Below are 13,738 nucleotides of genomic sequence, written 5' to 3' on the forward strand. Positions count from 1 at the left end.
GGTCTGATCGTACCACGCTATGGTGTTTCAGTCTCTAGGGTCCAATCAGCACTTCCATGAGCCCAGGTGAGGCTCTGCAGACGATGTCGTGTTGTTAACAAAGGCAGCAGCGTCAGTCGTCTGCTGCCATAGCCATTAACGCCAAATTTCGTCGCACTGTCCGAACGGAGACGTTTGCCGTACGTACAAAATTGCTTTCTGCGGTTATTTCACGCAGTGTTGCTTGTCTGACAACTCTATGCAAACGCCGCTGATCTTGGTCGTTAAGCGAAGGCCGTCGGCCATTCCGTTGTCCACGGTTAGAGGTAATGCCTGAAAATTGATATTATCGGCACACTCTTGACACTGTGGATCTTGGAACATTGTTCCCTAACAATCTCTGAAAGGGAATGTCCTATGTGTCTAGCTCCAACTACTGTTCCGCGTTCAGTCTCCTAATCCCAGAACGCCCCTTTTATACCTTGTATAAGCGATACTGCCGCCGTATGTATGTGTGCATATCGCTATTCCACGACTTTCATTACCTCAGTGTAGACACAAACCTTCCACGTGAATCAGGCTATCTACTACTGAAAACCGTATCAGACTCCCTACAATAGTTCCTGAGATCGGACCAAGAATATATACATAAACAGTGGCGGGGGACTATATATGTGTCTACATACAGAGGTAGATGAAGATTAACAGATAATGCTCTGGCATATGATTTGCTTCTAGACTCTGCGTTCCTAAGTGAAATTTGTCTATTGTTTACGCACGTGCTACTGAGTCACTTCACCCATGAATACCACAGGGTCGTTAGAAGAGGGTTATTTTTATTTTAAAGAGTTGTGCGGCACTGTTGGCTGGCAAAATCGTACAAACGTATCGTCGTTAGCCATCGCACAGACTACCATGTGAAGGACACAATAATAGGAACCCCAGCGTAGAGCACAACCTAAAGACCTAAAAACAAGCAAGTCGCTAGATCCCGACGGAATTTCAAATGGTTCAAATGGCTCTGAGCACTATGGGACTTAACTACTGTGGTCATCAGTCCCTTAAAACTTAGAGCTACTTAAACCTAACTAACCTAAGGACATCACACACATCCATGCCCGAGGCAGGTTTCGAACCTGCGACTGTAGCGGTTGCGCGGTTCCGGACTGCGCCCCTAGAACCGCTAGACCACCGCGGCCAGCACGGAATTTCAAAAAATGGCTCTAAGCACTATGGGAATTAACATCTGAGGTCATCAGTCCCCTAGATTTAGAACTACTTAAACATAACTAACCTAAGGACATCGCACACGCCCATGTCCGAGGCAGGATTTGAACCTGCGACCGTAGCAGCAACGCGGTTCCGGACTGAAGCGCCTAGAACCGCTCGGCCAAAACGGGCGGCATGGAATACCAGTTCGGTTTTAAAAACTGTACTCTAGGGCCTTGGCCCCTTTCTTAGATTGTATTTATCATGAATCTCTCGCCCAGCGCAAAGTCCCAAGCGACTGGGAAAAAGCGCAGGTCACACCTATATTTAAGAAGGCTAAAAGAATGAACCCGCAAAATTACAGGCCAATATCCTTAACGTTGGTTTTCTTCAGATACCTTGAACATATTCTCAGTTTGAACATAATGCATTTCCTTGGGAGGGGAAAGCTTTTGTTCACAACGTAGGAAACTGTAAGTTAATACAGGTGAGTAGGAAAGAAAATCCCACAATGTTCGCATATAGCATTGGTAGCGAGCTATTTGATACCGGTCGATTAAATTTCTGGAGGTAACGTTGCAAAGAGGTATGAGGTGGAACAAGTATGTAAGGATCGTAGTAGGGAAGGTGAATGGTCGACTTCGGTTGATTGGAAGAATTTTAGGAAAGGTGTGGTTCATTTTTTAGGAGACCGCTTATAACACACTAGCGCAACCTATTCTTGAGAACTGCTCTAGTGTTTGGGATCCGCATCTGCTCGGGTTAAAGGAACATATCGATATAATCCAGATGCGGGCTGCTAGATTTGTTGCTGGTAGGTTCGAACAGCACAAGAGTATTACGGGAATGCTTCGGGAACTCAGATGCGAATCCTTGGAGAGAAGGCGACTTTACTTCCGCGGAACACAGTTGAGAAAAATTACACAACCGACATCTGAAGCTGACTACAGACTGGTTCTACTGCCCTCAAAATACATTTCGCGTAAGCACCACGAAGATAAGAGAAATTAGGGCTCATACGGAAGCATATAGATAGTCGTTTTTCCCTCGTTATGCTGGCGAGTGCAACAGGAAAGGAAATGATTAGCAGTGGTACAAGTTACCCTCCGCCAGGCACCATAAGGTGGCTTGCCTAGTATGTATATAGATGTAGATGCAGATGTCGATGTGAAGAATCTAGGTGGTTAAGTTCAGCACCTTAAACGGATCATCTGACTTTACTTCACCACAGCATAATTTTCAGACACCACCAGACAATGCCTTCAGTATAAAAGAAAGAAACTGACTAGTTTCTTTCTTGGATAAAATAGATCTTTTTTGCTACTGGAGAGGTTATTCATTAATTCAGTACACTGTTGCGGAGCGGCAGCGCTTCCAAAATCTGCAGAAACTAATAATCGAAATCCGCGTACAATGGCCCCTTTCCTCGCAGCTTCCGAAATTCGTCTTGATGGTATCTGTTGCGTGTAGACGACTATAATAGTTGTGTGTATACTGTGGTACCATGTTTGCGTAATATGATGGTGATAGAAGGGTGAGGGCGGAACCCGGCACAAGTGTATAGACAGCTCCTCCTAATGAGCACCAAGGAGGCCGCTGACGCGAAGTCTGGTGATCAGAAACTTTACGCCATCACACTTCTCATCCTGCTGAGCAAATATTGGCGGTGACACTTTCTTCCAGCGTCAGATCTCGAACCTGGCGTCTCCGGGTCGAGTACCACAACACAGATGTATATTAGCGACGACGGCCACAGATAAAGTGTTGTAGCTCAAAAGTATGTATTTGAGAGCAATGGTATAAAAATGAACGCCCACATCGGTGTTTCAGAGTGCGAATATAGAAGACGTAGCATGGGAAATGCCGTCAGATTTTTGTCTTCTCTCGGATTTTGATCACTTCTGTAAATTTTTCTCGATAAACCAATAAATATAAATATGATCTTAATCTGAAAATGAAGTGTGTGAGAATACACTATCTGATCAAAAGTATCCAGACACTGCCAAAAAATACGTTTTTCATATTAGGTGCATTGTGCTGCCATCTACTGCCAGGTACTCCATGTCAGCGAACACAGTAGTCGTTAGACATCGTGGATCAGGTGATTTGGTGTCACTTGTGTCATACGTCTGTACATGAGATTTCCACACTCCTAAATATCCCTAGGTCCACTGTTTCCGATGTAATAGTGAAGTGGAAACGTGAAGGGAGAGGTACAGCACAAAAGCGTACAGGCGGGAGGCGAGAAAACTTGGATTTCATGGTCGAACGGCTGCTCATAAGCCACACATCACGCCGGTAAATGCCAAACGACGCCTCGCTTGGTGTAAGGATTGTAAACATTGGGCGATTGAACGGTGGAAGAACGTTGTGTGGAGTGACGAATCACGGTATACAATGTGGCGATCCGATGGCAGGATGTGGACATGGCGGAAGCTAGCGTGTGTAATGCCAACAGTAAAATTCGGAGGCGGTGGTGTTATGGTGTGGTCGTGTTTATCATGTGGGTGGATTGCACCCCTTGTTGTTCTGCGTGGCACTATCACAGCACAGGCCTACATTGATGTTTTAAGCACCTTCTTGCTTCCGACTGTTGAAGAGCAATTCGGGGATGGCGATTGCGTCTTTCAACACGATCGAGCACCTGCTGATAATGCACAGCCTGTGGCGGAGTGGTTACACGACAATATCATCCCTGTAATGGATTGGCTTGCACAGAGTCCTGACCTGAATCCTATAGAACGCCTTTAGAATGTTTTGGAACGCCTACTTCGTGCCATGCCTCACTGACCGACAATGATACCTCTCCTCAGTGCAGCACTTCGTGAAGAATGGGCTGCCGTTCCCCAAGAAACCTTCCAGCATCTGACTAAACGTATGCCTGCGAGAGTGGAGGCTGTCATCAAGGCTAGGGTGGGCCAACACGATAGTGAGTTCCATCATTACCGATGGAGGGTGCCACGAACTTTTAAGTCATTTTCAACCAGGTGTCCGGATACTTTTTATAACATAGTGTTTGTCTGGTGAAGAGAACTGTATAGAAGTGACTTGCAGATTATCGTAAAACCGGAGACGAAGAGAAAAGAGGCATTTGAGATGCTGAAAATTAAAATAGCTAATAAGAAATGAAGTTCTCCACAAAAAAAGTAAAGAAATGATCCTATGGCATTGTTAGCCATGATGTCCCAGTCGGATTCGGCCGCCAAGTGCAAGTCTTATTTCACTCGTCGCCACATTGAGCCCCTTGCGGCCGATGATGTGGATGAAATGATGATGACAAGACACCACTCAGTCCACGAGCGGAGAAAACCTCCATCCCGGCCGGAAATCGAACCCGGGCGCAGTGCATGAGAGGCAAGCACGTTACTACCCAGCTAAGTAGGCGGACAGTTCTCCACAGAACAGAATCGGCAAGAAAGGGATATGTGGAAAACTGACTGGAAGACAGGATGCTAGCAAATGCGTTAAGGCATCGAGAAATAAACTGTCATGGTACTAGAGAGAGACGTGCTGGTCAAAAACTGTAGAGGAAGGCAGAGACATCGATCAAATAATTGAGGATGTGGGGTGTAAGCGCTGCTTTCTGATGAAGAGATTGCCACAGGGGTTGAAGTCGTTGCGAGTCGCATCAATCCAGCCGAGGAATGACGAAACGATAACACCATTGTGTCGTCGGGATTAAAACAGCGAGCTGGCGACTATGAGTACGTACGTGGAATATCTTCTCGACGTGCTCCTTGGCGGAGTTCTCCTCGACGACCGGGTCGGTGGCGCGACCCAGCATCTCGTAGATGGAGGAGACCACGTCCAGCATCTCGTTCTTGGTGATGAGCCCGTCGCCGTTGAGGTCGTACAGGCCGAAGATCCACTGCAGCTTCTCCTGCACGCTGCCTCTCGACACCTTCGACAGGATGCCAAGGAAGTCCTATAAAACAGAGGATCCTTTTGAACTAGGTCTGTCTACGTTTTCAAAAATATTGGGAATAGGACATATCGATATTTAAAAGAATAGAATTATCGGCCCTCGATATGTCGAAAAATTTTCGATGTATCCATGGAAAAAATATCGATCTACTGGCCGAAGGAAATATCGGCTGCACATTGTAAGTATACTGCCAATTTTAGACTTGTATATTTAACTATTGGTTTATTATTAGATACTGTGTATATCAACAAGCTAGGAGCCTGTTATCCCCCTTAGATCAAGAACTGAAAGGAAAACGATGCACATTCACACCTGGTGATAACCACTTTGCTAACAATGGTACATCCAGGTAAGTGGCACAATAAAAGGTGTCCGATGGGTCCGTCGTTCAGTTTCGTCACATATCGGATTTGTCTGGAAGACTTCATGTAGACTTCCCTATTTTTTCATTTCAGCAATCGCCAGTGGCCTATCAGTTGCAGTGTCAATGTTTGCGTGGTGAAGTTAAGGGTTGCAGTTTCTGCTGGTAGCGCTGAGCGCCGATTACTTCAGTATTTCCCCACACACGTCTGCGCTCACCACAAAGACCGATCTTGTCATTTAGATTTTTGTTCAGCAGTTTTAGCTACTGTTTTTGAAGATTGCTGATGTGAAGAAATAGGACACTAGCTGCGTTATTTTTTTTTAACACAGCTAGTGTGCTCTTTCTTCACATCGGATATCTTGTTATTTCATTCATACCGCCACCCTCCAGTGCAATCGAACTATTTCTTTGTGCCATCTATCCTTGCTTCACACAGTCGATAAGAAAGACTAGACATTATGTAAGCTCAAGAAGTAGTACGACTGCTTCACACAGTGAGGGTAAAATTACGTTCCACTACAATTTCAAAAGAATAACTTCAAATATTTGTCGAGAACTGCGAAAAAATATAATATAAAATAAAAATGTAGGCACTCGATCAGTTATTTCCATGTCGATATATCGACGGGACGCTGCCGCAGTGATATATCGATATTTTTGCAAATAATATCGATATATCTAAATTTTATCAACAGTCCAAATTTTAACGTTGCTGTTGTCACTCCACGAGTCGTTCCATGTCAGACGGGTGGAGGGGAAAGGAAGGAGGAATATGCGGTAGTGCGCATGCACAATACGAGTAGCAAAGTTCTAGCGGCAAACATCAGTCGTGGCAAATGGGCCAGTGTCGGCAGTTCAGGCTGGAGAGTCAGCGAATCCTCCCATCAGACATTCCTACAAACTAGGGATAACGGTTATCGATGAAACAATTGGTTTCCGGTTATGTCGGATTTTTCACACGCCACTTTAACCTGACTGTCAACACTACTCAAAATAACCGGTTTCTGAAATAATAGATTTTTGGTTTTTTAATCCCGTTATTTCCTGTAATAAACATAAAAATCGAGAAAAGGTTTGCAGTATTTTGACTCTCTCAGTTTCAATATATTTAGAAACAAAATATTAAATTAAATAAGCGAATAAAAGGAAAGTTAGTCCGTCCACGCTTTGCTGCTTTTCTCGAAAAGTGGTAAGTTGTTGAATACTACCAGAAGCCACCAGTATTCTTCCAAAGCTTCAAATTTTTTGAAACTCTGCGAAAAATCATTTTGTAATCGGGGATCATACCACTATTTCGGAGTTACGAACTTTTTTTTTTTTTGAGTCATCAATCTTCTGATTGGTTTCATTACGGATAGTCAGTGCTAAAGGGTGAAAAGTGAGGCTGAAGAACTCAGTTTTTTGCGTTAATTTGTCCGATTTCAAGGGCTACAAGTAGATAAAGGCATATTACGTAGACGAAGGCAGCAGATCAACTACATTCTATTTTTGTTCGAGACTATGAATAAATTGTTGTTAAGTTTTTAATTTATTATTCTTTCCATAATAACCTTCCTCCTTTATTATTTCACAGGAATAGCATACAAATGTTTAAACTTTTAAAGCAATCGAAGCATTGTACTTAATTGTTACGTCGCTTTGTAAACATATTTCCAGACTAGGGTTCTACAGAACAACTGATGTCCGACGACGACATCGAGATACTACTACAGAGACCAGCTTGGGCCAAATCTTGCACACTGCACTTTCAAGGCCACGACACACGACAACATGGACGTTATTTTCTCAACAATGCTTCTCATGCCTTGTGTTCGTTGCTCGGTCTGCCGGCATTGTTATTAAAATAGCGCTAATCTATTTTCCCATTTTCTATAATAACATAATATTTCAAAACAATGTAAATTTTACGAATAGAAATTACTCCTTTTTTAAGAAGATTTATTTAAAAACGAAAAATTTTAGCACTGTTGCTACGGCTAATTGATATTTCGTTTTTTTACTCGGTTATTACTACAAAATAAAAAGTAAATGTTGCAACTGTGGGCAAACAAATACTGAAAAATACCGGTATCGGTTTTAACCAGATGGTTTTTCCCACTCCTGCCACAAGCTTCTATCAATTCTGAGGCGCATATAGTAGGAAGAAGTTACATTCGAGACGCCGTGTTTCCATGTCATCGGCTGCGACGCTCTGGTGGCGTTGTACACCCCAAGCAGAGAGAATGAAACAAGATGAACTTTGCAAGTATGTTGCAATTATACTAAACTGCCAGCTCTTCATATGGATAATCAAATAAGTTGCAGTTCTATTACTTTATAACAATGGCAGTCTAGTAGAGTACATCCAATAAAGGCTTTCATTACGAATTAATAGCTGATAGTTAAATTTGCAGTAAGAGAGAACTTAATCTGTCGACTCACGATCTTCATGGAATTCGCTTCGTTTCATATAATATTACTTTATAAATTACTCTTTTAACCATAAGAATAATTTTACACAAAAATTACGGTTTTTCTGTTTCATGATAGAAGTTTCTGCAAGGTTGCATAATATTTATTGTGAAAGTAGATACAGAAATATTTGTGGTGTGGTAGTAAGTTTTGTGGTGAAAATCAGTCTTAAGGAAACATAACACTGGTATGTAAGATAATGCTTTGTTAAAAAATTGGTTCTGAAGAAATCATATAAATTCGAGTGTTGGAGAAAGGATAATATTGTTTATTTGAGTGTTGCTAAGCAAAGTGAAATATTAGTTGACCGCAATATTATTTCACTTGGGACTGAGGGCATTTCGGTTGGCTTATCGTAAGATTTTATTTTAAAATTTCACGTGGACGCGTTGAACCACTTGACAGGTTATGCACGACTGTCCTAAAAGCATTCTCTATGCGATGCGTTTCCCTTGCTGACCACTGCACCTGTTTACTGTAATGTCGTGGCATTTTTCCCAACGGTAATCACTAATCACAAATTAATGGTTAATCTTCACCAGTTTACATAACGAACTACAATTTTTCACTTTAGGAACACTTACCTCGAAGATACGACGATATGTAATGGACTATATTTTAGATTGATTTGAAGATGGCTCACCAATGAGCCGAAACAGGTAGTCAATAAAGAAAACTTGTGATCTTGGAATGGAATTTTTATCCGCACATGTTTTAAATCAACAGGTCGCGTACCTTCCCCCTGGCAATGTCAAAGATTAACAGTGTTATAGCTTTGACAAAATACATAACCGTTTCTTAGCACATGACAGCAATTTGTGTAAAACACCTGTAAAATTTTAAAAACTATAATTTAAGACTGCTTCGTTTGTAGTAAAACTGTTCAATATGCTATTTAGGTATTATGTCTACCGAGAAACAGGACAACTGAAAGTTTAATTGTTAACTATGCAGTGGGAGTTGTTCAATACAGTGATACTAAGCTGTTAATAATAAGGAAAAGAATGTTAATATAATAGAATATTATATATTTGGAAGAAAACGAAAATATTTGTATGAAGTCAAATCCCAAGGAAACACAAGAAAGTTTCCAATAGAATCAGCAGTGAGATAAATTTTTATTTGTATTTCTCATTTTTGAGCAATTTGAAATACAGTAAATTCTTACATACAACAGTTTAGTGTATTCTGTTAAATTACATAGCATAAAATGAAGTAAGAAGTTAGAGAAGATAAATCAAGAGCTTGAGAAAGTTGTGGAAGTGTTCCTTTAGGAGTTTTAAAATCTTCATGTAACGTGTTAACTTTAAAGTGGATACTACTGAATATTTTAGGTACCGAATTCGTTTATTTGATTTTAAGGTAAAGTTGATATGAGTACCTCAGTGCTTTGCTAGCTACGTTTCTATTGGAAGTAGTATATCCTCACTTACTTCGGATCTTTAGACTGCTTAACCTGTCAGTTACAGGCGATGTCCCAGACTAGTTTGGACCCCAAACGACGGCGCGAGTTGGCGTTTTCATACACACTAATTATTTATAGAGGTGAAAGAAGCGGCAAGTGACAGAACCTAGGACCATTTGGGGGATCGAATCCCAGATCTTTGGATCAGTACTCTGACGCTTATCCATTTTGCCACCCGACTGAATTAATCTAGCATTTCGGCATTCATCAGAATGCATTTCCTATGTGAATACGAACTTTAAGTTTGTACTTTCAAACTGTTAATGGTTTAAGACTTTCCCTCGAGCTATATTGCGATGCTTACAGCATATAGAAGCTCTTGATTATAGGAAGAGGAAGCGAAAAACAGAACTGTCCGTCCGCCATGAGCACAGTACAGAAACATTAATACTGATGACGTTTGTGATAGAATATTAAATAAAAGAAAAAAATACTTTAGAATACATCACAGGCTTATTAGTCGCACTATCTTACCTACATAATGAAGAATGATGGTGTCAGTAGTTGCTTTACTGTATTGTAATATTTGTTGGTAATTCTATTGTTCTAGTGTCAATGTGTGGAAGAAAGAGAGAGGATTTCGTAGTGTTGAACAAGGTGTATTCAGCACTGGAATAAAGAAAACTAGCGCCTGGAATCAACGTTATTATTATTATTATTATCATTATTATTATTATTATTAAATGGCCCTAAAGCTATTCCTATTTATCGACCGACTCACCAACAAACTGTACATGTGTACACTTGTTGGTCTGTCGACAGACTGTGTTGCTTGTTAGGCAATCACTCTACGGCTGTACAACCCATCCACCCCCACCCCCTCGCCCCCCTGCACCTCTCTTTTTCCTTCCCTCGCTTCATAATTGTACCCTGTGTGGCGCTTCTTTAAAGCGCACGACAGACATCGGTCTTTTGTCATTGTTTATGGGAATATATATTGTTCAAATGTGGCTAGACCGACAGAGTGCGAGGCGACGAAATTTTCATGACGGACTTTCTGGAGAAGTGCAAAGACTGACAACGTTTGTGAGACATGTCGTGTGAGGAGTATAGCAGTAGAGACGCAATAAATGAAACACTTGCTTCATTTTTTAATGAATTCGTAATCGTTTCATGTGGTATACAGAGACAGTGAAAGATATACAGGGTGAACCGACAAACTCCAGGGACGTATTCCTGGCTAGAAATGGAGGAAAAAGGTTCCATGAACATGTGACCGGAAATGGACGGTGTGCGTGCAACAGCAACAAATCGTCTTGGAACACAGTACAGAGCTACTCAGCATCAACGTCGCAGCAGTTAATCAAAGTAGCCTCCAAGGGATGGTCGGTGACAGGGGTAGTAGCGGTTGTCATGCGGGACACACATAATCATACACACATCGAATAAGATTGTGACGGATCATTTTGTATAACATTATCTTTCAGTGACCCTAAAGATGGATAAGTGAAGGATTTCACAGAAATTGACATCGATTATATGTTTGTGTTTCATTTTTTATTAGTTAAGGAATATACAGTCAATGCGTGGAATATGTTTTCATGGACCTCACGTGAACGAGAAATGGCTGGAGAAATTAATATTTTTATTTGGTAATAGTCGCTAATTTAATATTTTAGAATTAAGAATTAAAGGGTCACTGTTTTGAAACCCCATGATTTCTCTTCCTTGGGATACAGAAGTGTAAAATTTTGCCCAAAGATGCCTACTACCTTCCTCCGTAGTGCTGCAAAATCATGACGCACTGCGACGTCACCCTCGGGTTCGGTGACGTTTTAGCAAGGTGTTAACATATGTGAAAGAGCTCAGAAGTTCGCGTGAGGTATAAGATGGGCTAATGAGGTCACGTTGGCGCCATATTTCACCACAGTACCCTCTGGACGTGCTACAAGATGGGGAAGTCGTCACTCCGCCCCCCTCGTTAAACACATCGCGCCCCTCCTCTTGATGACTCTGCGATGGAGGTCAGAACCATGACACTCTGCGCTGAATTCACTTGGTTTGCTTCCGAGTGGCCGAGGAAAACATTTCAGAATCGGCACAAAAACGCCTCAGGGGGCGCATGAAGGTCGTCAATGAATTCATCCCTTTCCTTGAGGCGTTCATTTAGACAAGTTTTGCGGTCGGAAACGACAATTGGAAGTGCGATGCACAACAGAACAATTTTCTTGGCAACCTTTAGCACTGCTAACACCTTAGGACGATTGAACCCTTCCCTAGGGGCGTAATGATGCTGCAACCCAACTAAACGCCACTTTTCCCTTTTGGAGTGTAGTGCAACCAAAATTGCTTTGCTTTGCTATACAGGGTGGAACTACAAGGGACCATACAAAACCATTTAACGATATTTGAAAGCAGTGAAAGTCCTATATCGGTTTTCAACATTCCTGTGATCAGAACACAGGGGGGGGGGGGGGGGGAGGTGAGGGGGGATACGATGTAGGCATGCGTGTGAGTAAAACAGGAAAGTGTCCCTTTAAGGCCACTAACTTCAAGGCACCTGAAAGGCAGGCAACCGTTTCGACAACCTACAGCTGAGTGGCGCTAAAGAGCAGCTTTAGTGCCTGCTTACGAGCATGCAGGATCTGAAGGGTATCGAAGGGGTTCCCTGTCCGCAGACTCCTAGGAACTGGTCAAAGTTTGTCTCTTTGCAGGTACACTTTTAAAGTGCTCAACAAAGGTGAGCGGGGGCACCGAGGATATTGATAAAATGATGGGTTTTACAGGAACCCCTGCCATTTTATTCATGTTAATTTCGAACTCTCCCGTGATGCTGTAGGAAGGCGCAAAACAAGACAGGGTTCATCAGGCATAAAGACCCTTCGCTGCTCTGGATTACGTTCAAATTTTGTCGAAGGTTTCCAACAGCCGCTAGTGGTTCCAGCCTGAAAAAATTGCGGTAGTGCTGATCTCCAAATGGATCATATAACATTCATTGGGGTGGCCCAAGATTTACTTAGAGAATGGTTCAATCGTTATTATAAAATGTTGTCAAGAACGTCGTTCTGTTGCGCATCACACTGCAACATGTCGTTTTCGACCGCGAAATGTGTGTAATTGATTGCCCCAAGGGAAGGGGTGGTTTCATTGACGCCATTTTCAAATAGTTCAAAAATGGGTCAAATGGCTCTGAGCACTATGGCACTTAACATCTGAGGTCATCAGTCCCCTAGAACTTAGAACTACTTAAACCTAACTAACCTAAGGACATCACACACATCCATGCCCGAGGCAGGATTCGAACCTGCGAGCGTAGCGGTTGCTCGGTTCCAGACTGAAGCGTCTAGAACCGCTCGGCCACAGCCATTTTCGAGGGTAAGTCAATTATTATCCGCAATTTAGTTATATTTTTGTTTATTTTGGTAGTACTGTCGTTTTACGTTGATGACGTATGCTTTGTTTATTTGTTGTTATATCTCTGCAATTTTCAAGTTGCTAGGTTAGTTTCGTTATCGCAGCCGTACTGTTAATAATGGCTGCTCCGCTGTCTATTTGCACCAAAGAACAGCAACGTTCAGTGATCCGTTTTTTATGGTCGGAAGGCGTATCAGGGGCCGAAATGCATCGAAGACTTTCGGTACAGTACGGGAACAGTATTTTTCCACAACAGAGTGTCTACGAATGGACTGAAAAATTCCGAAATGGTCGCACAAGTGTTACGCACGATGCAGGAGCCGGACGATCGTTTACCGCCACAAATGAAGAAACCATTGAGCGTTCACGTGAAATGATTCTCTTAGACAGACGATTAACTATTGACGAAGTGGAACATCGTCTGCAAATTATTTACGGTTCTGCGTACGGAATCATCCACAACAGATTTGGGTTTCATAAAGTTTGTGCAAGATGGATCCCAAAACAACTCACACAGTTGCTTAAACAAACGCGCTTGGACATCTGCCAAAAACAATTGGGTCGCTGTGGTAACGAAGAGGAGAACTTATTACAGGATCATTACTGGTGACGAAACATGGATCCGTCATTACGAGCCGCAGAATAAACGGTAGAGTATGGAATGGAAACATCCAAATTCTCCGTGCAAGAAAAAGTTCAAGACACAACCGTCCGCAGGAAAACTGACACTTACGGTATTTTGGGTTGTTCAAATGGCTCTGAGCACTATGGGACTTAACATCTGAGGTCATCAGTCCCCTAGAACTTAGAACTACTTAAACCTGACTAACCTAAGGACATCAAAAACATCCATACCCGAGGCAGGATTCGAACTTGCGACCGTAGCATTCGCGATGGTATTTTGGGACGCACAAGTTCCAATACTAGAACAATAAACAGTGTACGTTACAGTGAGATGCAAACGCCGAGGATTGCTTTCAAAAGGTGTTGT

At 42.3% G+C, this 13,738-nt stretch overlaps 1 protein-coding gene across 1 annotated transcript in view; it reads right to left on the reverse strand.

The window, feature by feature from the left end:
* Window positions 1-13,738, reverse strand: part of LOC124613436 (Kv channel-interacting protein 4-like) — a 504,767-nt gene that overhangs the window by 103,776 nt on the left and 387,253 nt on the right. Inside the window, exon 5 of the mRNA XM_047142138.1 lies at window positions 4,901-5,113. Coding sequence (XP_046998094.1) covers window positions 4,901-5,113 — 213 coding nt within the window. The remainder of the gene's footprint in view (window positions 1-4,900; window positions 5,114-13,738) is intronic.

Source organism: Schistocerca americana, chromosome 4, assembly GCF_021461395.2.
Source record: "Schistocerca americana isolate TAMUIC-IGC-003095 chromosome 4, iqSchAmer2.1, whole genome shotgun sequence".
Taxonomy (NCBI): domain Eukaryota; kingdom Metazoa; phylum Arthropoda; class Insecta; order Orthoptera; family Acrididae; genus Schistocerca; species Schistocerca americana.